This window comes from Equus quagga, chromosome 3 (assembly GCF_021613505.1).
Source record: "Equus quagga isolate Etosha38 chromosome 3, UCLA_HA_Equagga_1.0, whole genome shotgun sequence".
NCBI lineage: Eukaryota > Metazoa > Chordata > Mammalia > Perissodactyla > Equidae > Equus > Equus quagga.
The window spans coordinates 95,248,852-95,276,073 of record NC_060269.1 but is presented as its reverse complement, the minus strand read 5'-3'; the positions used below and the strand labels follow the sequence as shown (position 1 = coordinate 95,276,073).

General features: G+C 37.4%; 1 protein-coding gene across 5 annotated transcripts in view; it reads right to left on the bottom strand.

Annotated features, from left to right (window-relative positions):
• The window catches only part of CCNI (cyclin I), a 32,216-nt gene extending 6,035 nt beyond the window's left edge, over nucleotides 1–26,181 (bottom strand). Inside the window, exons 1-7 of one of the 5 annotated variants that reach the window (XM_046656288.1) lie at nucleotides 25,635–26,179; nucleotides 22,495–22,535; nucleotides 17,470–17,626; nucleotides 5,668–5,796; nucleotides 2,512–2,586; nucleotides 2,221–2,361; nucleotides 1,710–1,940 (exon numbers count right to left, since the gene is read on the bottom strand). In XM_046656288.1, coding sequence (XP_046512244.1) covers nucleotides 1,710–1,940; nucleotides 2,221–2,361; nucleotides 2,512–2,586; nucleotides 5,668–5,796; nucleotides 17,470–17,583 — 690 coding nt within the window. In that variant the 5' untranslated portion in view covers nucleotides 17,584–17,626; nucleotides 22,495–22,535; nucleotides 25,635–26,179. Of the gene's footprint in view, nucleotides 1–1,709; nucleotides 1,941–2,220; nucleotides 2,362–2,511; nucleotides 2,587–5,667; nucleotides 5,797–17,469; nucleotides 17,627–22,494; nucleotides 22,536–25,199; nucleotides 25,223–25,634 lie in introns of those variants that run through there. The other 4 variants (XM_046656289.1, XM_046656287.1, XM_046656290.1 and 1 more) reach the window with 4 other exon arrangements.
• Between the last annotated feature and the right edge of the window lie 1,041 nt (nucleotides 26,182–27,222).

Genomic DNA, 27,222 nt, shown 5'->3' with positions numbered 1-27,222 from the left:
TTCTAACACCCTAGTTGGGCTAAGTTGGGTGGTCTATGATAGTTTCTAAAAATTCTCATTAGCAACTATCTCCTAGGGTTTATTTTCATTATAAGATTTATTTCAATGAAAAGAAATACTTCTCAATTATTTCACCTAAGATATGCTATTAAAAGAAACTATCTCCCTTGTAAAGGAGAAACAGCCTGTGTTACACTAACATCCTATGTCCCAGGGATATAGAACAAGCTAAGCCATGCTAAAAACAGTGGAACAAAGCACACAGAAGAGGGATGCGGCTCTAGCTGAATACTGCTCTGATCCTCATCCTTTTAAATAAAAGACTCTCAGCCCTACTCTGTTCAAACTAGGGTGTGAAATTCTCAGAGCTGAGAGGTAGCACTGAGGTGGTACTCATATGTCTGCTAACTTTTACAGCTCACATCTATAAGATCATCAATTATAATGATCTTAGAAAATTCAAAGTATCTTACCAAATTCAAGTATTATTCTCTTTTCTTTTTAGTATTCTTCTATACGTTTTATTAGTTCAGTAACTGCAGCTCTTTGCTAAAATTAGTTCATTTTAAATTAGTTTGTTTAAAAACAAAATGTTTCTAAGCTCAGAATTAAAAGGTCTTTTCTCTAAATAAAATAAATCAGAAAGACTGCCAAATGAGAATAAATAGGGACACATAAAGGGAAAGTAGGTTCATACGTCTTTTATGGACTCAGTTGGCAGAGGAGTACAGTTTGCAGCAGATGTAAACGTGCATGTTCTATTTGGTGACATGAATAGCTGCTCACATATATAGCACCATTACTAACTTTGCATTTTAATGAGAATTTTTTCCACTAAACTCTTACATTTAATATAGATGGTTGACAAGAATTTAACTGACCTATAACATCTTATACCAATTTGCAAGTTATAGACTAATCTCAGGAAATAACGGGAACTACCAGGACAAAACCTCTCAGAAAGATAGTTTCTACTTGCCAAAGTCTGGTACAAATACTTCACTTTCTATCTGATGATAAATTATTTGCTTGTCTAAACAGCAATTTCTTGCAATTTATGTTTTTGACGTATTTTTTATAAAGAGTAAAGTACTGAAGTACTATAATGAAACCTATAAATGTAGCCAGGAAGGTTCTTTATACAAAACTTAAGGAAAATATATTATAGAAAATCTTACTAATTTTCCAAGATTCTTAAAGATTTTAAGTAATCTAGAAGGGTTAAAAAGAATCAAGAAAATACTATCTAACTCTTACAAGAGGAAAAAAGACATCTAGCCCATAAATTTAAAGAGCATACTACTTTAATCTTGTCTACTCTTAAAAACAGTTTGCCAAGCCAGCCCTGATAGCCAGTGGTTAAAATCCGGCGCTCTCTGCTTCAGTGGCCTGGGTTTGGTTCCCAGGCACGGAAGCACATCACTCATCTGTCAGCAGCCATGCTGTGGGAGCAGCTCAGATAGAAGAACTAGAAGGATCTACAACTAGAATATACAACTACGTGCTGGGGCTTTGGGGAGGGGGCAAAAAAAGAAGAGGAAGATTGGCAACAGATGTTAGCTCAGAGTGAATCTTTCGCAGCAAAACACAAAAACTGTTTGCCATTACAAGATGAGAAACATCTCAAGTTTTATTCCATCTGGTAACCCTATGTATCCCAGTAAGAGATAAACTTAAAATGAACACTATTAAATTAGACTGACACCTACCTGTGCTTTCTGAAGCAGTTCAATTGTAAGAGGAAGCCAATCAGGAATGAGTTTCTCCATTTCCAAACTAACCATGGCCAGAGCAAGCATGGATCCTTTGAATTGCAGAAGTTGGTTGCAGGCCATACAATGAAGTAGTTGCTTGGTAAGGACTGACAAATGTTGAGATGGGCTCAGTTTGGGCAAACTGAAAAGTAACTGAGGCCTAGCTGACACTGCAATGGCATGAAACTGGAAAAAAAAAAAAAAAATCACGAGAACAACATTCTAGTTTTACTTAAATGTCTAGATAAATTAGATACAGAAATAGTTTGTAACATTCTTTCTAAGTTTGCAATTTTAGCTTCAGTGATTTGACATATATCCTAATTTCTAATTTTTCCTTGGCTAAATGCACTAATTTTCCTTTTCCTAAAAATCAGAAGAAAAGAAATGAGCAATTTACTTTTCAAGTTACTAAAATAGGACTACATATTCAAATAAGAAACTAAAATATTTCAAGTATATTTACAATGTGAAGAAAATCCAATGGTGTGGCTGTGTGAAGATCCCAGTTCAACTTATCCAGAATAATTCTCTCCATCCTCAGAATTTCGGATGAAGAACATCCACAGAAACTGTCTCTTGCCAACACCTTCAGTACTGGAATTCTCTATATAAAGCAAAGGGGAACCGGGAAGGGAGCAAAGGACAGAAAAAAATAAACTCATTTTCAATTTTTGTTTTGGTAAACAGAAAGTTAATAAATGGAGAGAAAATTTCAAGGAAGAGACACGACTAATCATTAAAGGAAAATATTTACCTCATCCTCCTCAACAGTCTTGGCAGCTAAGAAAAAACAGCTGATTGCAATACAACTCAAGTATTTTGGGTGGGCCTAAAATTTTGGAGAGGGGAAAAAGCAACTTCAGTGATTCTTCAAAAAGTTACGATTTCATTTTAAAAAACTAGATATGCAGTTCAGACAAGTACACAATTCTACAGAATTCAATTAATCTGATTCCCACCCAGTGCTTTCTAAGATTAGAGCTAACTTTTAACTTCACAACACTAGCCATATGATATTCTATGGAAATACAAAGATCATTCCATTGCTGGAAGTTCAACCAATGCTAGTTAGCCAAAGTTAATTTCTAGCCAGCAGAGAAGAGACTGACTTAGAAAAAATTTTTTTTAACAAATAAAATTCCCAAAATTAAAATATATTTGTGTGAGTATATTTGTAAGTAGTTTTATTCTCTTTACCTGTCAAATCAGTAAGATTAACATACTAGGTGTTAGGGGAATTAAAGAGAAAGAAGAGAATATTAAAAGAAGGCTATTAATACATTTCAAATGCTTAAAAAAAATTATAGAATGCTAGAAGATGAGGAATTTTCTAATTAGTGTCCACCAAAAAAAAAAATCATATTCGAGTTCCATGATAAAAGAATGAAAGGCTCCTAAATATACACAGAATCAATTAGTGGGGGAAAAACCTTCTTAGGTGTGACACCCACAGGAGGGCCTGAATTTGCCTCTTTTCCTTATTTATAATAAGGTAGGCCCACTTTCTACCTTAGGTAGAATAAAGAGTTTGCCAACCCGGCATCAGAATACAGTTTTAAATCATTGAAACAATTTAGTCCAATTATACCGAATGACAAAGAGATAAGTTATATAACACAAAGAAAACATGTTTCAATTTTTTCTTTTTTTTTGCTGAGGAAGATTCACCCTGAGCTAACATCCACTGCCAATCTTCCCCCCTCCCTTTTTTTATGTGAGCTGCCACCACAGCATGGCCACTGACAGATGAGTGGTGTAGGTCCGCGCCTGGGAACTAAACCCAGGCTGCTGAAGCGGAGTGTGCCAAACTTAACCACTAGGCCACTGGGGCTGGCCCTCAACATTTATTTTATTCTTAAATATTGCATTCCCATAAAACTGGGGGGAGGGGGGGCTTCTGATGACCAGAGTATGGCTTTGATTAATTATCTTATTTAATAAACAGGCCAATGACCATTGCCTCCATATAAGCAGCACACTGTCTAGGAACCTTCCAATCCTCTGCCTGCATGAGAAATTAAAGCTGCTTCAACACTACCAATATTTTAAAATAATCATTAATATTAATCAGAAAATTACAGTTTAGAAAGCACTTCCATAAATACTATGTTTGTTATGTCATCTTTTTACAGATGAGAAAACAGTCTGAGAGGTTAAGGGACACCACACAAGTGATCTAGGAAGTGAAGTCAGATCTTGCTGCTAAGACAGTTTCCAGGCTACCTTATTTCCCCATATATACAACATATCAAACCTACATCCCTGAGGTAATCAGAGTTCATTACAAAGAAAAGAGTCCAATAATTAACAACTTTGGGTAGGCAATGCAACCTCTAAATCGAGAGCACCAACAATAAATTTAGTAATAAAAAGAGTCCCAACAGCAAATGCATAATTTTTTTAAAAACAAACAGCAGTTCTCAGCCCTGTATGCACAGCAGAATCATCTGTGCAATGTTTTTGCTTCTTTAAATTCAGACCTCACCACTAGAGATTCACAATCAGGAGGTCTGGGATAGGGCTCAAGGTTCGGACTTTTAAAGAGCTTCATAGCACTTGCTTCTGCACAGCCAGGCTTGAAGCGCCATTCACTGTTGCAGCCCTTTTATGGTCTGCTTTAAGTGCCTCTATTTATCCTATCAATACATTTTAGATTACTTATTTCAGCATAGATTAATCTTCTTAAGTAAAGAGTATCTGATGCTAATAACATGACAGGATCCATTAAATAAGAAATATGAAAAAATGAGATTATACTTGGCAAAATTCTCTGATTATTCCAGAAACTTGCTCAAATTTGTTTAAAATGTTTAACAATAAGGTTAGTAAGAATCTTTCCCATGATAGAAGCTACAATAAGTTCATTAATAATTTTTGAAAAATATACAACCCAAGAAAGGGCATTAACTTTAACACAACTTTCTATCTGAAAGGGAGATCAGCTGTAGTAGGGGGACAGAAAGGAGGGAGGGGTTGCTGCTGAGATAAAAGGAGACATCTCAGATAATCCAGATTTCAGGCAATTAGTATCATCATAATTAAGGGTTCTTAAGGGTCTCTTAAGAGTAGAAGTTTGAAACATATAAGAAAGTAACTGAGTGGCCACCCAAATTCTTCCACTCCATTATTTTTTTGCTTCTATTTTTTAATACATAATAACAAAGAATACAGTACCCTCAGTGCAGAATTCATAGGTCCCTGAGCTTACATATTCCTAGGCGTAAAAATGCCAACAACTGAATTGCTTTTCTACTTTTTCATGCCTTGCCATTAAATAAATGCTGACTTTCTGCTTTAAATCTGTTGAGGGCCTACTGTGACTCAGTCCACATAATAGAACCAATGACATATTAGACCAATAGAGACAATACAAAACTTATTCATGTATTTGTATGCTGCCAGTCAACAAAACACACCAAAGTTATTTTATGACAGTTTCGTTCATCTTGTTATACTCCAAACGTATGCCTCTAGAAAGTACTTATAGTTTGTTGAGAAAACTACACAATATGGATATTCAATAAATAAGTAGTGATGGAGAAAACTGTGCAATAGGCTTATACTTTTCTAGTCTGATTCACTGTCCACATCTAGTATACCAATGTGTTAAAAGATGACTAAACATTCTGCCAATGCTATATGGTTTGCATGAAAATCAAGATGATAAAATTTCATAGGTTAAATATAAGCTATGAATACTTGTAGCAAAAAGAAAATTACAGAATTAGAAACATTTCTGAAAATTTAAAGCAATAGCAGAAGACAGCATGTCTTCTTATAGATACATATATCATCCACAGGAAGATCCTCTACTTCTCTCCACTTTATAGAATGTTTACTAATAGCCCCTGGTTTAGCATATAAACCCTCAAACAATAAGGTGAGTGTAAGTGTATCCTAAAATATTTACCTTTACAGTAGCTAAAAACCTGTCCACAAGAGTGCTGGCCAGAGCAAATGTTTCTGGGTAAAGGTTGAATTGGTACTTGAGTTTGGCCAGCCACTGAATCACTTCATCTCTCTGGGATGGAGAAACGTTCTATAAGGGAACAATTAAAAATAGAATAAAAACAAAAGAGAACAAGTAAAGTTTCAAGTTATCATCAAGAATATGTCTAGAATTCTCTCTATAAAAGGTTAGCAAATGCTATGGAATTATGTTAAAAAGTGTTTTCAAGTTTATTCAAAATCTATCAAACTTGGGGCTGGCCCAGTGGCATAGTGGTTAAGTTCTCACACTCCACTTTGGCAGCCTGGGGTTCACAGGTTCAGATCCCATGCACAGACTTAGCACTGCTTGTCAAGCCATGCTGTGGCAGCATCCCACATAAAATAGAGGAAGATTGGCACAGAAGTTAGCTCAGGGCCAATATTCTTCACACACATACAAATCTATCAAACTTGAGATAAATGAAGATACTTTATGTACTGGTTACAGCATTTTATATCAATATGCAATATTCTCTTATTCTTTATTAAATAAAATCTTCACTGTCATCTCACCATGTATCTATACTTTAATTAAATTGAAGTGTACAGGGAACCTAACATTTTAAAGTTTACATAACACTTATCAACTGATAGTAATTTTGGAATTAAGTTTTCCCAATTCTTGAGACTAAGAAAATAGAGTGAATTGTTTTCTAACACAGCAAATAGCCACTAAACCATCTTAGGAAATATAAATGACTCTGATAACAGAATGACAGCGCATTAAAAACAAAACTAAAATCAACAGGAATAAATGAAAGCTACCAGGGGCAACAGACGCACAAATTACAAAAATTACACATTTAAAGATGACAAAAGAATATTGAAGGAGAAATTAACCTAAACTAACTTAGCACTGAAGAGCTTATTATACAAACGCAAAACATTATTGTCGTTTTAATCTTCCTACATATTATTTTTAATGGCTGAATATAGGCTTAAGTTTTAGAAGGTACACACTTTAAAGCAATAATGATTTAGATAGCTTTACTCTTTTGCACTTTTGCAAGCACCATAAAAAAAAACAAAAAACCCCCAGTCTTACTTAATGTGCTACTAAGAAATGAAACAGATTCTTATGCACACAGTTGGCTCTTTGTATCAGCAGGTTCCGCAACCCAAGGATATGGAGGGTCAACTAAGGGACCTGAGCATGTGTGGGTCCAGGAAACAATCTCCCTCAGATACAGAGGGACAACTGTACTTACTTCTGCCAGGTAAATGCAACAAAGTACAGAAATGACACTCTGATTAGTGGAAAAACAGTATTTTCAATAAGTTCCAGACAAGTAAGCACTTGCAGTCTTTATCATTGCAACCATTTTTGATGGAAATCTCTTAAAAAATTTATTACTTATCTCATTCCTTAGAAAGTAGAGAGACCAGAGCTTAAACCTTTTTCCTGATCACTCGGGGTCAACTTTATGAATTAATTTCTCAATCACAGAGATGCAATGAGCTATTAAAGCATGAGGGGCTGTATATCTTGACAATATATCTCCTCAAACAGGTATTTCAGTTGGAATTTCTTCTCTCCTTTCTCTTGGCTTTCTTTAGTGTTGTGAGGAATACATGACTTGGTGCTCATTATAATCTCTGCCATTGCACTTGCTAATTTGTCTCACTTTATTCCCACTCCTCTGTCACTTTTCAGCTCTGGTACAACAAAGTACAGTGTTTCTTTGTGTTGGCCAAATCAACTCATCACATGTATAAATTTTTACATCTAGCTCTACACTCAGTTGTAACTGGTATTTTAGAAGGTTAACTGTCATATATGCACCTTCTGGTCAATTCCTTTCGTCAATACTGACAGTAGAATACTGCAAAAGAAATACTGACAAGAAAATAAGATAAAGATAATTTATAACCTCTTATATCAACATCTCACCACCAAGCTGGTGTTAAGACTATGAACAGGGGCCGGCCCTATGGGTGAGTGGTTAAGTTCCCGAGCTCTGCTTCAGCGGCCCAGGGTTTTGCCAGTTTGGATCCTGGGCGCGGACACAGCACCGCTCATCAGGCCACGGTGAGGCGGCATCCCACATGCCACAACCAGAAGAAGCCACAACTAAAAAAAATACAACTATGTACTGGGGGGATTCGGGGGAGAAAAAGCAGAAGGAAAAAAAAGATTGGCAACAGTTGTTAGCTCAGGTGCCAATCTTTAAAAAAACAAAAAAGACTACGAACAATAATCTGAAACCATCTGACAATCAGGACATTTAATTCAGTTCATATTAGTAAACATTAAGTGTCGATCATATGATAGCTCCATGGGAATACAATTATGAAGGAAAAAACTCCCCGTTTAAATTTTAAAACTTAAAGTCTCATGATAAGGTAAACAATTAGAAAATGTCAAGAAACTATATGGTAAGCAATAAAACAGAGGTATACACAGGGTGCTAGGAGAGCACACTAGAAGGGCACCAGGACCAGTGTGGGAGTAGCAGGAAAGCTTCTTAGAGGAGACGGCAATTAACTTGTATCTGAAAAGTTAAAAACTGGGGGAGGGGTGATCGTTTGCGAGGTAAGGAAAAGAGCCACTTTTTTAAAGCCTATGAACTTTACTCGAAAGGACAGGAAGGATGTCAACCTGGAGGCAATAACCTATGGTTAAGCTTCTCAAACTTGAAAATAAAATCAAGGTGGGTGGAAAACACTACTAGAAACAGTACTCTGAGGATCAGTGATGCAATTCCACAAATCAAAAAGAAGCATAAGGCAGTACACGGGACTGAAGTTGTGAGTTGACAGGTTCTGGGTGCATAGACTAGCAGGAGAAATTACCTCCTGCAGAGACTACTGTCCAACATGACAGAGGAAACTGGAGTTAGGCTATTAAAGCCAGGAGGTGGATTTTCCCTCTCACAAAAAGAGTCTGAATAAGGCAGCAACACACTACTGTCTAGAGCTATGGCTTCTTTAGGAAGCTGAGAGGAAGCAGACAGAGCCCTAGAGCTAGCCTGGGTCAAGCAGCCCTTAGCATGGCATTGGTTCTACAACATCCCATTTTCCATAGAGCCCTGAAGTACCACTTTAAGATTTAGTTCTGGACTAGGGGCCCCTCAAGGTCCTTAGGAACCAAGTGAGGGCGGTCACAAAACTTCTACATGGAAAGAGTTAAGCATTCAAGAGAAATTAAATTTCTACCAAGACGATCTTTTACCTAAAATGCCAAAACAAATAAGAAAAGTAATGCTAAGTAAGGCATCCAAACAAATCAATGACAAGGAAATAAACTGACACACAAGGATAAACTGACACAAGATAATGGTGACATAATCTGATGAAACTGGGAAGGCTTTTATGAGGAACAAGAATACCGTTAATTCCACCTTCAGGTCAGATACGATGGGAGTATAAGAGAAAAAACATCCCTAAATGACAGATTACATTACATAATGTGACTAGTCGGTGTTTGACATTAAACAAATAACACAAACATCTAATTGTAAGAAGTACCACAAAAGACAGACAGAATGTGCTATAAGTGTATAAACACACAAGGGAACAGAGTTATATAGAGATTTCCATATCATAGTCATAACTAAATGATATAACTTATGTAAACATGAACACACAATGCAAAAGGCACTTAAATATTAGTTTTGTCTTTTCCTACCTCTAAAAGTATCCAATGCTCTAATAATGCCAGAAAAATCAAATTTACAAAGTATTACATATAAATAATTCTTTAAAACCAATTATAGTTATGAAAGAGATCATGAGAATATTTTTGGACTTTAATATACCTTATATTAAAATTTGAGAATAGAGCCAAGAAAGCTTTCCTGCATGGCTAATATTATCATCACTAGCCAAAACTAAGAGCAGTAAAACCCCACAAAAGATGGTAGTGTGAGAAGGCTCACTCTTAGTGAAATGATACTGATTCTAAGACCACCTTTTCAAATCAATTCAAACACATACTACACAGTAATATTATCAGGATAGCTTTACAAAAATTAAGTTCTGTGCCTAAGTAATCCCATTCAGGAGAGAGGAAGAGAGGAAGGAAGGAAGCAGGCCTGCCCATCCCAGCTAGTATTTCCTGATCAAGGCATCTGCTTTCTCTTATATGGATTGCTTGAACAGGGTTAAGAGGGTTCAGTAAGTTGGTTAACAACTAATCCCAAAGAGAATTTATAATGGATTGATTTAACACGGTAAAACACAGGGCTTTATATTCCACTGCTATTCTGATCATTAAAACACAATCCTCCCCAGCTTTAAACTCTAAAAGGTTCACCATTACCTAAAAGATTAAGTACAATCCCCTAGGCATGGCATACAAATCACTCTATGACCTACCTCTCCAGCCTCACTCACCTTCTATCACTTTCTACCTTAAAATTGATATCGTAAGAGTACTACTTACATTAATGGTTCTTCCTTGCTCCTGCCATGCAATTTCACATCACTGCTCCTTTGCTCATGCTTGTCCTTCTAGTTAGAACAACCCTCTTCCTCTCTTTTACCTGCCTTATTCTCCTTCAAGAGCTATTTCAATGGTTACTCTTCACCACTTTTCCTGGTAACTCAAGTTGGCCTAAGTACCTCCCTGTGCTCCCACAGCATCTCTTGTCATACCTGTTAAGATCAACTTTTTTTTAAAAAATTATCTTTCTGCTTTTGGCTATCATGGAGTAAGGTAGCAGCAAACCTACATTCCAGCTGAGAACAACTACAAAGGCAATTAACATTAACAACTTGTTTTAAAGGCATCAGAACTGCTAGGACAACCAGGCAATGAGAAGTCAAGATTCTGGAGGAGAGGTAACAAGAAGAGATGAGTCAACATTCTGCAGGATGTTTTCCTTCAGGGTATTTACCCATCCTGTGAGTATGGCAAGAGACTGAAAGTTATGGGCAATGAAATCAATTGAGCTTTGGGGAGTCTCACAAAGCTAGAGACAAAATTTGGAGATTTGAGGAGCCAAGAACCTAGTGGAGAGAGGGAGGGTCAGAGATGTAAATGTGACATTCAGCTGATTTTCTCCTTAATACATTTTCTGAATGTAATTCTGAAGTTGGAAAGCACAGAGATCTAAGAAGCTAAGCAGAAAGCCTCTGAAAAGCAAGAATGAGTTCAGGGGAGAGTTCGGCACCCTTCAGGAAGAAAGGGCCCTGGTGAATACTCCAAGCTCTCAGCTGCATTCATTCAAAAGGAGTTGGGGCAAACCAGAGGTAGACGAAACCATATCATACCACAACCCAGCCTCCAATCAGCAGTCCCCCATTGGATTAAAGTGATTAGTCTCTCACTCAGTTTGCACACCAGAGGGAAGACAGAGACCAAACCCTTCTGCAGAAAGATAACATCTAGAGCCTCTACAATTGTTCATAATGCTCAGCATCCAATCAAAAATTACCAGGCATTACAAAAGAAAGAACCAAGTGACCAAAAACTAAGAGGAAAAGGGGGAAAGAGGGGGCAACAAAAAAATCTAAATCTTTTGAGTTATCCGAAAAGGACTTAATATACGAGAAAATAAAGGAAAAGAAGGAAAACAGATGAAAAGATAAAGAATTTCACTAGAGAAACGAAACCTACAAAAAAAATTTAAAGTGAAATTCTAAAACTGAAAAATATAACAACTGAAATTAAGAACCCAATATGTGATGTAATAAAAAATCAGATATGGTTTGACAGCTATGCTTTAAAGAAAACAAATATACAATAGGGAAAATCAACATAACAAAAAGACTAAACAACAGACCACTAGAAAGACAGATTAAGAAAGTAAAAGCACAAATCGCCAATTAAGAAATGAAAGAGGGAACATCACTATGGACCCTTTAGATCTTAAAAAGAGAATATTATGAATAGCTTTACACAAATAATTTGACAATTTAGATGAAATTAATCAATTCCTTGAAAAAACACAACTTACTGAAACTGAAATAAGATTTAAATGAAGACTTGATTAGTCTCATATTTACCAAAGAAATTGAATTAATTATTACCTACTTTCCCAAAAAATAAATCTCTAGGCTCCAGTGGCTTCCTCAGTGAAAACTTCCAACATTTAAGAAAGAAATAATATCAATCTAAAGAAACTGAGAGCATTACAAAAAAAAGCAGGAACACTTCCCAAATCATTTTACAAAGCCAACATAACTCTATCATGAAAACCTGACAAAAGCATTACAAAACCAATCTCACCCGTGAACACAGGTGCAAAACATCGTAAGCCAACTATCAACAAAATCCAGTGATGTATAAAAATTCAATACCTATTTATTAAAAATCTCTTAGCAAACTAAGGCAGAGAAAGAAATTTCTCAATCTGATAAAGACTAAGAAATACATAGCAAATGTTATATTTAATGGTGAAATATAAAACCTTTTCCCTCAAACTGAGACTTCAGCAGTGTTCTGGTGGCCCTAGCTAGTTTTATAAAACAAGAAAAATAAATTAAAAGCATAAAGATTAAAAAAGAAGAAATAAAACTATGATTATTCACAGCTGACATGACTGTGTATGAGATATGGAAAATCTAAGACTCTGTAAACCATTAGTAAACTAATTTAGTATGATCAATATATAAAAATCTACCTTATTTCTACATATCAGCATATAGAGACAACCATACAAAAAAATGATAAATTTTAAGTGATACCATTTGTAACAGCCTCAACAAGACTCAAATACCCAAGAAAAAACCTAAATTACCAAACATTACTAAAAGAAACTGAAGACCACCTTTAAAGACACTGGAGGAACAGTCTATGTTCATGGATTGGAACACTCATAAACATGTCAATTCTCCTCCAAACTGACAGAGATTCAAGACAACCAAAACCCCTACAATTTATTTTTTTTTTGAAAATTGATAAGTATATTTAAAAGTATATATGGAAGAGCTAAGAATAGCCAAGACAATCTTGAAAAAAAGAACAAAGTTTATGCCACCAAAGACTCTAATAATTAAAGCAGTGTGTTATTAAAGAGAGGCAAAGAGACCAATGAAAAGAAAAGCAGCAGGAAACAGACCCACAAATGTATCTACACATATACAGTAGTCACTTGATTTATAACAAAAGTACACTGCAGGGCAGTGGGGAAAAAAATGTCCTTTTAATGAATGATGCTGGTCATCTACATGGAGAAAAACTATTCTTGACTCCTACTTCATACCATACCAAAAAAAAAAAATCCACCTGGAGCAAAGATCTAAATGTGAAAGATGATTAAAAAAACACAGAAGAGGGGCTGGCCCCGTAGCTGAGTGGTTAAGTCTGCGTGCTCCACTTTGGCGGCCAAGGTTCCCCTGGTTCAAATCCTGGGTGCAGACATGGCACCGCTCATCAAGCCATGCTGAGGCAGCGTCCCACACAGCACAATCAGAGGCACTCACAGCTAGAATATACAACTATGTACTAGACGGTTTGGGGAGGGAAAAAAAAGAGATTGGCGACTGATGTTAGCTCAGATGCCAATCTTTAAAAAAAAAAACACAGGAGAATATCTTCATTACCTTGGATTAGGCAAACATTTCTTTAAAAGGACTAAACAAAAAGAAAAAATTTGATTACTAAAAGTTAAGAACTTCTTATTTGTCAAAAGTTAACAACCCAAGTAGAGTTGAAGATATCAGTAGTATATTGAGAGCCTGCAAAACAAAGAACTCCTATAAAAAAATTAACAAAAAAAGACAACTCAGTAGAAACCAGGTAAAAGATCTGAACAGATATTTCAACAAAAAAGCATATCAAATGGCCAATAAGCACATGAAAAGCTGCTGAACTTTATTAGTTATCAAGGAAATGCAAATTAAAACCCAATGTGATATTATAACACACTCACCAGAATAACTAAAATGAAAAACACAGACAATACCAAGAGTTGACAAGGACGTAGAACTTGAGACTTTCATACTGAGCTGAAAGCAGTAAAAAAAAAAAAAAATGTGGTGTAACAACTTTGGAAATACAATTGGTGGTATCTACTAAACCTGAGTATCTAGCAATTCCACCCTCAGGAATATATGACAACAGAAACACACACATATTCACCAAGAGACCTGCACAAGAAAATGACTCTAATGACCATTGATAGCAGAATGGATAAATTCATATGACGGAATAATACATGGCAATGAGAATAAATTATGGCTACATGAAGGAACATGGATGAATCTTACATAAAAAAATGCTGAGCAAGAGAGTCCAGTACCCATTCTACGATTCCATACATATATATATGAAATTCACAACCACGAAAAACTAATCTGTGATATTAGCATAGTGGTTTCCTGGTCGGGAGGAGACAGATGGTAGTACCTATAAGAGGACACAAGAGGGGCTTCTGAGGTGCTGGTAATGTGATGCTTAAACAAGTGTTACTATGTGAAAATTTAGAGTTGTACACTTATGATCTATATTTTTTGTATATCATACTTCAAGAAACTGTTTAAAGAAAAAAAAACCAACCTTGGGGGAAAACAGATTTATTTATTTACCAAATCCACAGATGATACAAAAATGACAGTCAATATTTTAGATTACTTTATTTTAAAGGTAGAAAAAATGGGCCAGAATTAACAATTTTAAACTTAATAATAAATACAAAACACTGCACCTAAGTTAAAAACTAAAAAAGTACAACCAACATAAGGGAAACTTTGCTTAGAAGTACAGAGACAAAAACAAGGTTTTTAAAAAACAAGTTCCATATAAGCCAACACACTGCTGCCAAAACAAAAATAAAAAAACATTTAGGGCTAGATTAATGACCACAACTAAAATGTTGCAATTCAAGAAACACACTAAAAACAGAGAATCTAGAGAAAGAAAAACTGGGATGGTAAAAGGGAAATCTTGTTAAACAAAAAATGGTTAAAGAACAAGGGATGTTTAATCAGGAAAACAGATGACTTTGTGGGCTTAACCCAAGTCTTTAAGTAGATAAAGGGCTATCACTTAAAATAAGAAATGGATTTATCCTATATTGCTGCAGTGGACAGAACTAGAACCAATAAATAGCCACTAGAAAGAAGCAGTTTTCAGCTTCAATTTAGGGAAAACTTCTCAATAATTAACACAGCTTTTCTACAGCAGAATGGACAAAGTATCCAAAAATAAGGATAACATCAGAGATGTCAGAAGGAGAACTTCTGGTGTTGTGCGCGCGCATGCATGTGGAGTTAGAATAAATCAGTGTTTCCCAGACCTAACACTTCTAATAAAACTATGAAGCTTTTTAAAATATAAATTTCCACAGTTGCCACCACAAGCCCAGTAGGTCTGGGTGGACCTGGAATCTCTAGAAGAAGCCTCCTGGGTGATTCTGATACACCTAGTAGCCCAGTGGCTCAAGATCCTTTATTTGGAAACCACACAAATAGATGGACTTTAAGGTTCCTTAAGAGTTCCAAAATTCTAAATAAAAACCATCTTTATATAAATAGCCTGATGCAGTGTTTTATCTTTGTATATTAAAAATTCTTTAGCAAGATAAATTAAGTACATCAGAAAGTGCATGTCACTTTGACCAGTCTTCAATTTTTTCCCCCAAATGCATATAACAAAATTATTGTGTACTTTAAAGTACCATTATTATATTAAAAAAACTTCGCTAACCTGGATGAATTATAAAGAAATGATAATCAATGTTCATTTAACGAATGTTTACTGTGAGCCTATTATATGCCAGTAAACAAAAATGACACAACTCTACCCTGAGGGAACTCACAGCCAAATCATCAGGAAATTACAATATTGTGTGCTATCACAGGAAAGTACAGAGTGCTGTGGGGGCACGCAGAAGGGGAGCAACAGGTATGAGATATTCTTGCGTGACTACTCTGTCTTAAACTGGGGGATAAGGGATGGAAATTAGAAGAAAATTGTGAGAGAATGACTTTGAAGCAGAGTTTAGGTGGAAGAAAAAGGAAGGAAGGAGGAGGAAACTGCATACAAAGAAGCTTAAAAATATTTTATTTTTCCATTTTTACCAGCACTTAAAAAAATTAGGAAAGTTAAAAAAGATACCTGTATGTTTTAGAGACAAGACTGTTTTTCTCTTCTGCAAGGAGTCAAGGAGGAGGAAAATCATGGTTTAGATCAACAGTGGAAAGGGAAGTAGAAAAGCTAGTCCCTGAGAGTGGCAGAAGAAAATAAAGGAATTAGAACTAGAAGAGAGAAGAGTCTTGGAGGTTATTCTAATGGCTCAAGCCCCTAAAGCTCTTTACTCCCATTCCTATCTTAACTCCTATCCTCACCAGACCAACTCACCCAAATTTTACAAGAATTAAGTATGGTTTCTACTTCACATTACTACAGGCAAATCCTTAAGTAGATCCCTCTTAGAAGTTCTGACACGGTTCCGTTCTCTGGTATTGCATCAGTTGTATTCATTAAATCACCTATAGAAAGAGGCCAGATTAAGTGATAATATAGCAATATGCCGCGATCTTGGTAGAAATATCACCTTCAAAGACCATGTTGTGAAAGTGTATTATTGTTGGTTACATGGTGACTCAAGGAGATAGCAGAAGGAAGCAAGGAACAGTTCTAAAGGCAGTTGTAATAAAGCTTTGAGGTTCACCAGAATGTTGGAACATAATAGCAGAAATTTCTACTTTTCTCACTGCTATATCTCCAATGCCTAGAATAGTGCTTAGAATGTACCAGATACTTAATAAACATTTACTGAATGACTGAATCCCCAAGTAGTAATCTAAAAATCACACAAGCACACAAAAATAAAAAATGAAAAACAAAGTATAATAGGAAGAAAACTGCCTCAGGTTCAAATTATAACTCTACTACTTTTTAGCTAAAGTCTTGAGCAAACTGGAACTACTGCCTATTTCTAAGGATTAAATGATATTAAATGTGATAGCACATGTAAATGCTCCTAGCATAAAACGTATTCATTCAGGTTAATCTTCAATTTGCTAAATGACAGGTAATAGTAAATGCAAAACATTTTCTTCAGCTTGTGGAAAAGAATGATAGACGTAGGTTTGAATTAGAAATAGCATATAGATTTCAAGAACCTATGAGCAAAGGTTAACCTAAAACAACACAGGAAGAACTTAGATATTTTCATTCATATTCACAAATCAAAAATTTCTTGGCCACTATTCTTTATCCCAAACACAGTGCTAGGTACTTGGGATAAACAGACATGTAAGACCTCTTATACAGTGAGCTCTTGGAGTGCACAGACTTCATAATTATTTATAAAAAATAACTGATATAATTATATAACAGAAGTAGGAAAATTTCTAAAAGAAAAGGCATATAGCCAACAGTGACTGAGAGATCAGCTATCTCCCCTAGAAGCTTCCAACATTGGTGTTACCTTAGTAGTCTACTTGAACTCCTTATAAATATTCGAGAAAGAGGAATTTTTTGCTCACTAAAGACAGCATAAGAATATGTTCCGCCTCCATGGCTAACTACATATCTAGAAAGAAAGAAGGCTTACTACTACTGTTAGTATTGAACCAGAAGGAAAAAGAACACACCTATTTTTCTAAAGCTGTAACTCAGATAACAACAAAACAAACAAGCCAACAAACAAAACAGTTCATTCTTGTTTTGTTTCAGAATGAAACTAGATGTTTCTCAAATAAAGAACAGAACATATCCTTTAATGGTACATATTTTTCCAATGCAGTGTCAAGATATTGTTATATGACAGTAGTACACTTATTTCTAATAAAAGTCATCTATCTAGAACGAAGAGAGAGAAATCATTACCTGATTTGTAGGCATTTTCGGCAAATTCACCTTCCACATCTGGGCTTCCCTAGAGATTGCCTTTTCCAACAGGAAAGACAATCTCTGGTTTTCCAAAGGTCCTGGAAACTTCATGATATCCTTTGGATCTGCCTGCCACCCAGCTTGATGTAGCTACCTGTAAAATGAAATATAAAACAATGCTCTTTATTTAATTATAGAATAACTAGCACTGTATAAATATGTTGGTACTTATTAAGCAATTTATAAAACAAAATAATAATATGAGGCAGTATAGGATTTTATAGCTCTTTAAAATATCATATATTAAAATATTAAAATAATAATCAGTTATTTAAAACATTCCCGCTTTAAATTTGAAACTGTTATATAAAGAATAAGAACATGGCCATATAATTGATAGACCTTTGGACTCTGATCAAAACATTATTACTATATCACATCACTAATTAGGGAAATGCAAATCAAAACTACAATGAGCTATCACCTTACACCTGTCAGAATGGCTATAATCACCAAGACAAAAAAATGTTGGAGAGATGTGGAGAAAAGGGAACCCTCACACACTGCTGGTGAGAATGCAAACTGGTGCAGCCACTATGGAAAACAGTATGGAGATTTCTCAAACAATTAAAAATAGAAATACCATATGACCCAGCTATCCTATTACTGGGTATTTATCCAAAGAAGTGGAAATCAACAATTCAAAGAGACTTATGCACCCCTATGTTCACTGCAGCATTATTTACAATAGCCAAGACCTGGAAGCAACCCAAATGCCCATCGACTGATGACTGGATAAAGAAAATGTGATATATAAATATATACAATGGAATACTGCTCAGCCATAAAAAAAGACAAAATTGTCCCATTTGCAACAATATGGATGAACCTTGAGGGTATTATATTAAGCAAAATAAGCCAGAGAAAGCAAATACCACATGATTTCACTCACATGTGGAAGATAAACAAACACATGGACAGACAGAACAGATTAGTGGTTACCAGAGGGAAGGGGGTTGGAGGGTGGGCATAAGGGGTAAAGGGGCACATATATATGGTGACTGACAAATAATAATGTACACCTGAAATCTCACAATGTTATAAACTCTTATGACTGCAATAAAATAATTTTAAAAAATTACTACTGTATCAACAATTTTTAAGTCATAGGCTTTTTATACCAGGGATTCTTAGAAGTAGTTGTCCGAAATATTCCTCTTAAAAATCTAATCTGATAAGGGCTAATCTTTTCCTTCATTAAAAAAAAGTTGTATCATTATATTAAATCCCACCCACTTAATTAGTATGAAATCAGCCCCTTAATTATGAAATCATTTTGAATTGCACTTCCAATACAGTGTTCACTAGCTAGTCCACACTAGCCCCGTTTCAAGTGCTCAACAGCCACATGTGGCTAGTGGATACTGCACTGGACACCCTGGAAAAGGAACATTTCTATCAATATAGGAAGTTCTTTTGGACAATGTTGATCTAGAAAGCTAAAAGGTAAGGTGACTGGCACTCTAAAATGAGCAGCAAATCTAAAGAGCAATAGTCTAGACCAGTGCAGGACAACTGAGAGTCCAAGAGAGATGTCCCTAGGTTTAAAAAATAAAAAGGAAATGATAGATTGGAGACGTTTAACTATGTGTAGAAAACTGGATTGAGAAGCTGCTGACGAATGTGAAAAGACTGAAGTAGTTTGATGAAAGCTAAAAGCAACTGAAAAGGTAATTAACTTCAGGAAAAAAAGATTATGTAAGAAGGTAAACGTAATAATTAATACACTACAATATTTACATAGCAATAATGACGAAAATACTGAATAGAGATTTCAACAAATACTGTGATAAAACTACATTGGGAGGATGAGGGGTGTTGGGAGAAGGTAGAAGGACAGTCATATCTTCAAACGTCATAGTAGGAAAACCATAAATAATATCTAAAACAAACATCAAAAAGCAGCAGTAGGGCAAATTATTTGAAAATATGATCTTAAATAACAAGAAAGAGCTAAGAGCTGAGAGTGGCAAACCTCTGGATGGTGAGAAAATGGTGAGGAAGCCCTGCAGTAGGGGAATGCTGTTTTTCATTATAAATCCTATAATTATTTCACTTTTCCAACAATGTACCTATACTATGTATGTGCTTCAGAGTCATGGGATTTAAAAAAGAAAATTCTAGGACCAGCCCCAGTGGCCTAGTGGTTAACTTCAGTGTGCCCTGCTTCAGTGGGCCGGGTTTGGTTCCCCAGTGCAGACCTACACAGCTCTGTTAGTAGCCATGCTGTGCTGGCAGCCCACATACTGAAAAACAGAGGAAGACTGGCATGGACGTTAGTTCAGCGCAAATCCTCCTCATAAGAACAAGAAAATTTTTAATGTCTAGAATTAACATATGAAAAGTTCCAGATTTTTGATAAAAATGTAAAATTTGAAAAAACAAAGAAAAACAAACCTCTTCTTCAATTCCTCCCCAATTCCAGCTACTATCCTCTTTCTTATCAATCACTGCACATACTTCACCTACTTGCTACTCAACCTACTGCAGACCAACTCTGGTTAACTGGAGCATGGGGCTTTTCTCCTTCTTTCTTTCTTTCTTTTGGTGAGGAAGATTGTTGCTGAGCTAACATCTGTGCCAATCTTCCTCTATTTTGTATCTGGGGGACAGCCATAGGATGACTTGATGAGCAGAGTGTAGGTGTGCACCTGGGATCCAAACCTGTGAACTCCATGCCACCAAACTGGAGTGCACGAGTCTTTTTGCTTCTTTAAACCTTTGAGTTATTGCAAATTTTCTATAACAAGCATGAAATATTTTCGTACTAAGGAGAAAAAAAGTAAATAACTTGGGGAAAAGAAATTATACCTATCCTGAAAGATCCATTTCAAAGGTAACTTCTTTCAAGAATTTTAATTCTCTAATCTGGTGTGACTTCTCTCCTTTCTGAAAGCAGCTTCCCACTATCAGGGTCCCTACTAAATAATAAATTCCTTTGCAGTCACATCTACCAAAATCATCTTTTTATCATTCACTGTGACCCCAGCACAGAATCCTGATCAAACAGGGACTCAACCAAAGGTTCATATCAACCTTTGGAGCCAAAAACAACCAACCAAAAACAAACCAAACCAAGTCTAATCTCAGTCTTCCAAATGTTTGAAGCTGCTATCGTGCTCACCAATTCATCTTTTTCATAGCTGAAAAACTGTTCAAGGGTTCCTAACATAACATGATTTTTGCTCTCCTAAGTCAGCACTAGCTTAACTATTAACACAGTCTAAAATCATCAGCTATTTTTTTGGAGGCCACATTACCAATTCAGATAGAATTATGGCCAACTAAAACTATTTAAGACTTTCTAAGTTCTACTCTTAAGCAAACTCCCCCTCCACCTGCCCCACTCCATTGTGTGGGTTTTTTGGTGTCTTCTTTTGTTGCTGTTCAAGACGTTAAATGGATTCTTTCTTTTAAAAAAAAAGTCATCTTGTTAAATCCATCCACTGTTATATTCTCCTGAGATGTTCTCAGATTCCAGTTTTGCTGCCTTGGTACTTTTCTCAGATTCTCCACAATTTCATGAACAGACTCACTATAATTTCATCTAAAGCAGATACAAATATTAACCTCAGAAGTGGAATGTAGACTAGATGACCATCTATCAAGAGATATTTAGAAGAAACACCTATATTGGATGGAGACTGAACTTAATAGGTTCTAAGCTTTCTTCTAAACCTAATTTTAGTCTGTAATCTATTAACTCTTGTCAAAACTTCAAACTTACTTAACTAATTATTCCATTAGCTACACCCAACAGGTGGCTCACAAGGATCCACCAGTCTTGTCAATATACCCAAATGGCTGGCTGCCCCTAGTGATTACTCTTCTCTTACAACGCTTCCTTTGAAGATTATTTTCAGGGGAGGAGGGATGGGGAACAGAGAGGGACATATAGGATAGAATCATGTACAGAGGGTTTAAGGGATTCCTGTTCTCCAACCTCCTACAATTAAGGCCCTTAGTGAGACTTTCAAATATTAAGATGCTGTAACAACATTTTTAAAACGAAGGAATCTGAGTCAAAGAAGAAATCATAAGGGAAATTAGAAAATACTTTGAGATGAATGAAGAAGATCCAGCATACCAAAACAGATGGGATGCAATGAAAGTAGTGCTTAGAGGCAAATTAATACCAGTAAATGCCTATATTAAAAAAGATCTCAAAATCAATACCCTAACCTTTCATCTTAACACACTGGAAAACGCAGAGCCAACTATACCTAAAGCAAGCCAGAAGGAAGAAAATAATAAATACTGGAGTGGAAGGTAACGAAGTAGAGAACAGAAAAATAGAGAAATCAATGAAAGCAAAAGTTGGTTCCCTGAAAAGATCAACAAAATTTGCAAACCTTTAGCTATAGTGACCAAGAAAAAAAAGAGAGGATAAAGTACTAAAATCAGGCATAAAGAGGGGACATTACTACCTGCATTACAGAAATAAAAAGGAATATAAAAGAATTTTATGAACAACTGTATTTAAATATATTGTACATTTTAGACAAAATAGACAAATACCTAGAAACACAAACTACCAAAACTGACTTAAGAAAAAATAGAAAAGCTGAAAAGCCATATAACAAGTAAAGAGATTGAACAGAAAACAAACTACTGTCAAAGAAAAGCCCATGCCCAAATGGCTTCACTGGTGAATTCTACCAAACATTGACAGAAAAATTAATACAAATTCTGCACAAACTCTGTCAAAAACTAAAAAGGAGGAGCACTTTTCAACTCATTTTATGAGGCCAGTTATTACCCTGCTACCAAAACCAAACAAAGACAACGGCACTAGAAAACTAGACCAATATCTATTCTAAATATAGATGCAGAATTCCTCAACAAAATACTAACTAACAATCTGGCAACATAAAAAAAAGGATCATACACCATATCCAAGTGGAATTTAGCCAAGGAATACGAAGTTGGTTTAATATTCAGACATCAATTAATGTAACATACCTTATCAAAGAAGAAGATAAAGGAATCATTCTTTGCTCACACTAGGGAAACGTAACAAAGAAAAAGGAAAGATGGTTAAAATTTCCTTAAACTTTTAAAAATGGGATATAAATAATGCAAGCGAAACACAAAAAGGATGGAGGACACCTGTGGGGATGTTCCAGATTAAGTGAGGCTACAGCAAAACCAAAGTGCCGTACCTGACCCTAGACTGGATCCTATATTGGACAGAGATAAATACTATTAAGATCATTACTGAGTCAATTTTCATAATGGAAACATGGACAGTAAAGTAAATGTATCAGCATTAAATTTACTAATATTGATAGCTTTATTGTGATTCTCTAAGAGAATATCCCTATTCTTAGGGAATACACTAAAAATTTAGGAGTAAAGGGCCATAATGTATGCAATTTATACATAGAGAGAAAAGGAGAGAAGACAAATGATAAAACAAATGGGGTAAAATGCTAACAACAGTTGAATCTAGGTAAAGGGTTTCCTTTTGAAATTATTTACAAGTAAAGTTAAGAATGTAGAAAAAGCAAAAAAGAAAATTCATGGAAGTGCTTATATTACCAGGGTACTTTTTACATTCCTTTTTTAAGACAGATAATATAATACAGTGGAGAAAGCACTGGCTTGAGTTTTACCTCTTTTACCGATAGTGCACAAGCCTGTTTTCTAATGTGTAAAACAGACTGAGTTAGATGAGTAATGAATCCTGCTAAGGAATAAAATATGAACACTTAAAATACAATTTTACTGTTTTAAATAACAGAACTTTATAGTCGTATCTTATTTTATGCCAATTGTTGGTTACATCCAGAATTCTGAACGCTTAGATAGAAAAGTCCCTAGGAACTAAAAAACAAAAAGACTGTATTTTGGTTGGCATAGTCCACACACTTCTAACTTTATGATAGTTTCACATTTTTCCTTCCATGATTTCAAGTGCTACTTGTTTCTTTTCTCATGTTATCAAACAGCTTAATGTTTGAGTGAATAGTTTACAAAATGCTTACTGTACAGCATAAACTGTATCACAAATCTAGACACACGGACTCTTGCTCTTCTGAGGAAAAGTACTACACAGTGCTGAGTATACAACAGAAACAATTTCATGAGATATGGAATTATTACATTTATTATGATCATAACACCAACTCAATTAATAATTCTGTACTGGTGCTGCCTTCTAGATCTTAGTTTCTCTTCCAAAAAGAGGATTTCTTAATCCTTAATCCTTAATCAAGAACCTCATGTTCTAGTATGACCTCCTTGACTTCATGCCCCAAACTAATAAATTACAGGTACTTCTAATTCCAAAACAGCTCTTTCCCAATCACCATGCCTTTCCACACACTGTTCTTTCAACTTGAAATGTCCTTCTCTAGCTTGCATTCCCTGTCCTAACAGAGCTGTCATTTGCATCAGTCTGTGAATAGTACCCTGCCTTTCAACATCTGTACTTGGACATAATTCTACCTTTTCATTTAATTGCTCCATAAGAACTGATTATTTGTAGATTTGTCTCTACTAACCATGACTTTCTTGATGGTAAACACTCTCCAGAGTTTAGCACTATGCCTAATAAACAATAACAAACTTGCTCAGTGCTTAACAACTAAAAGCAAAATGATTCTTAGTTGCAAGCTTAATACTTGGCCAGGTATTGTTCAAAGCACCATGCCATATTAACTCATTTAAGCTTCACACCACCTTAGGAAGTTGGTATTATTCTTAAGCCCATTTTAAAGATGAAGAAACACACACAGAAAAGTGAACACTTTTCATTTTTAAAGTATTACACAATCAGTATAAAACATGTACACACACACACTGCTTCCAATCTTGACCAAGAAACATTCGAGTTCCACTCTAACCTGCTACGATGTCACACTGCCACAAAAATTCAAATCTCTAACTGTAAATCATCATCTATTGCCCCTTCCTAATGCACGCTGATTCTCTCTACCAGCCTGCTCGTCATCAGCATTAAGAAACTTCTCCTAGTCCAAGCTCAGAATCTCATCAGTCTGGTCCCAGATTAGCGAATCTAAATCCTGTCCATTCTTTCTTAACCTGTTTACCCACTCCCTTCTACTTCATCTGCCACAAATCACCTGGAAAAGCCAGAAGCAGATAACACTTCTGTTAAGCTTTTCAACAAATTCTTTTTCGGGACGGAGACTATATGGCATAGTCAGACTGCTCAGGTTTAAATCTGGCCAGCGGGCTCTAGCTGTGTCATCTAAGAGGAAAATTACTTAATTTTACAGAGCCTCAGTTTTCCTCATCGGTAAAAGGAGACTCCTGAACTACCTGCCTCAACGAGTCCTTGTGAGGGTTCAGAATTGCAAACGGCTTAGAACAACGCCTGTCAGATAAAAAGCCTCAACAAGTGGTGTTATTAGCATCCTAACGTCACACTGCTGCTACTCAAAAGTCGAGCGGCTCCCCACAGACAGAATAAAAGCTAAATACTTGAGCTTGACGTTCAAAGATCTTCAGTCTGATTCCATCCCACCTCCCGAGAAAGACCTTCCACTATTGTTACCCAATTCACAACTCCTGCCAAAATGATCTGCGAGGGAACCCCTAGCTCAGCAGAGGACCTCCTACCTCTACAGAATTCCAGTGTTTTTATCGGTCCTTCAAGGTGCAACTCAAATCTCACCGCCTCGCCCATCTCCCGCACCCACCCAAACCCCGGGGCGCGCAGCCGCCCCCGAGCTCCCGCAGCCGCGGCGGTTCTCCCCGTTCACTGGCATTCTCAGCTTTGCACCGTAAACCATCTCCCCGTGGCCCCTGCAGGCACGCGGAAGTCTACGGGTGGGGGCGTGTCCCCGTCTTTGTGCATTGCACAGGCTCGCTCTACAGAGGCGGCATATCGCTGGGGCTACAAAAAGTTACTCGCTGACACAAAAACTGGCCCAAAAGGGAACAGAGCAGAGCCGTTTGCAAACTGGGCAGGGGCCGAGCTGTCCCTGCGTGCAGGGGGCGGGGGCCGGGGGCGGGCCTCGGCAAGGGGCGCGCGGTTCTGGCGCTCCCACCCGGACGGCGCCGGGCGGAGGGGAGGAGGGGCGGAGGGGCGGCGCGCGGGTCGCGGAGACGCCTCGGGCCCCCCGCCCCCTCACCTTCTCCTTTTCCTCCTCTTCCTCCTCCTCCTCCTCCTCCCCCCCGGCAGAGCTGTAGGCCTCACAGTGGTGACGCGGGGTCATCCGGGGGCTCGTTACCACCTCATCTTCCTCAGCGCGCGGCGACGGGGCGCGCGGGACGAGGACCGGGCCGACTGAGGAGGGAGAAGAGGGGGAACCGGGCTGGGGGGCGCGGGCGCTCGAGCGGGGCGCACGGCTGCGGCCGGTCGGTCGGTCAGCGAATTAGTTCCATGACGCCCCCGGACCTCAGGCCGCCGCCGCCACCGCCGGTCCCGCTCCTCCAACCGCCGCCGCTCGTGCCCGGGTGGGGAGGGGGTTCCCTCTCGCCATAAGGCGGCGGGGGACGGGGAGAGGCGCGGGGGAGACCGGCTCTGCCCCTGCCCGGGGGAAGCGCCTCCGAGGGGAAATGGTGAAATGAGGGGGGAGGGGGAAAAAGGAAAAAAAAAAGGAAGGGGAAAGGGGGGAAAATAAGAAAAAGCGAGACAGAGGCGCTGGCGCGTCCGCTCGCGGGGAAAGCTGGGGAGGGAGGGGGAGGAAGAAGTGCCGGCTTCCTTGGCTCCGCCCTCGCGGACCGATTCCCAGACTCTCGCACTCCTTGTAAACAACAGTGAAGCGGTTTCTCACCCTCCCCCTTGTTTCTCTCCGCCGCCTTCCTCCTATGAACACGCAGATCAGTCCGGCAAAAAGCTGTGCTGTTGGAAATGGGCTGGGGCAGTCGTAGGGAGTGGTGTGGAATGACGAAAGCCATTTTTATGCATAAGAAAAGCTAAAGGTGCGTGGACTCGTTTTTCCTTGGAGGAGCGGAAGGGTTCCTCATCGACCGCACGGTGACGTAAGCGCCTGCTCGGCTCGCTGGAAGAGGCGTGTGGTCTCCGGCGAGTGCGGTGCGCATGCGCCGCGGAGAAGAAAGAAGCGGCTTTGAGCTCTGCCGGGGGTGGGTTTTGTTGGGGTGCTCTTGGGGCTGAACGTGGAGCTGCCTGGTTTTATCCAACCTAATTTGTCTCTGGCTCTTATGAAAGGCTTTATTGGAAAGGGGTTAGTGATATGTTCTGTAAAGATCTTGCATTCTTTATTAGCCTCGCAAAAAATTGTGTTCTCGTCTTACCGTTGACGTGTAAATAGAATTTGCGGTCGTTTTCGTTGCCACCTCGTGGGTGGAGGGAGAGTCAAAAGCGCTTTAGAAATCGAGAAATTTGGGGGAGCATATCCGTAAGCACCTTCTCTTTTACAACGGTAAATTACACTGCTGACGGCCGGGAACCTGCTTGGTGATGCGCCAAGAGAATTCCAGCCGCTTAACCAACACATCTGAGTATTTCAGAGTAGGTTTTATTACTAGGTCTTTAACGAGTGTGTGGTGACATATAAATGTATTTTATTTGGAGTTCTTTTTCTCACCTCTGGTAATTTTTTGCTAATCTTAATTGTTTTATTTATAAAAATAATATGTAGAATTACAGAAAGTTTTGAAAGAGAAAAGGGGAAAAGCCTCAAACTCAACCATTTACAAAACTAGTCACATTTGTGTTTTCCGTTTATGTCTTTGATATGCCTATTTTAAACAGTC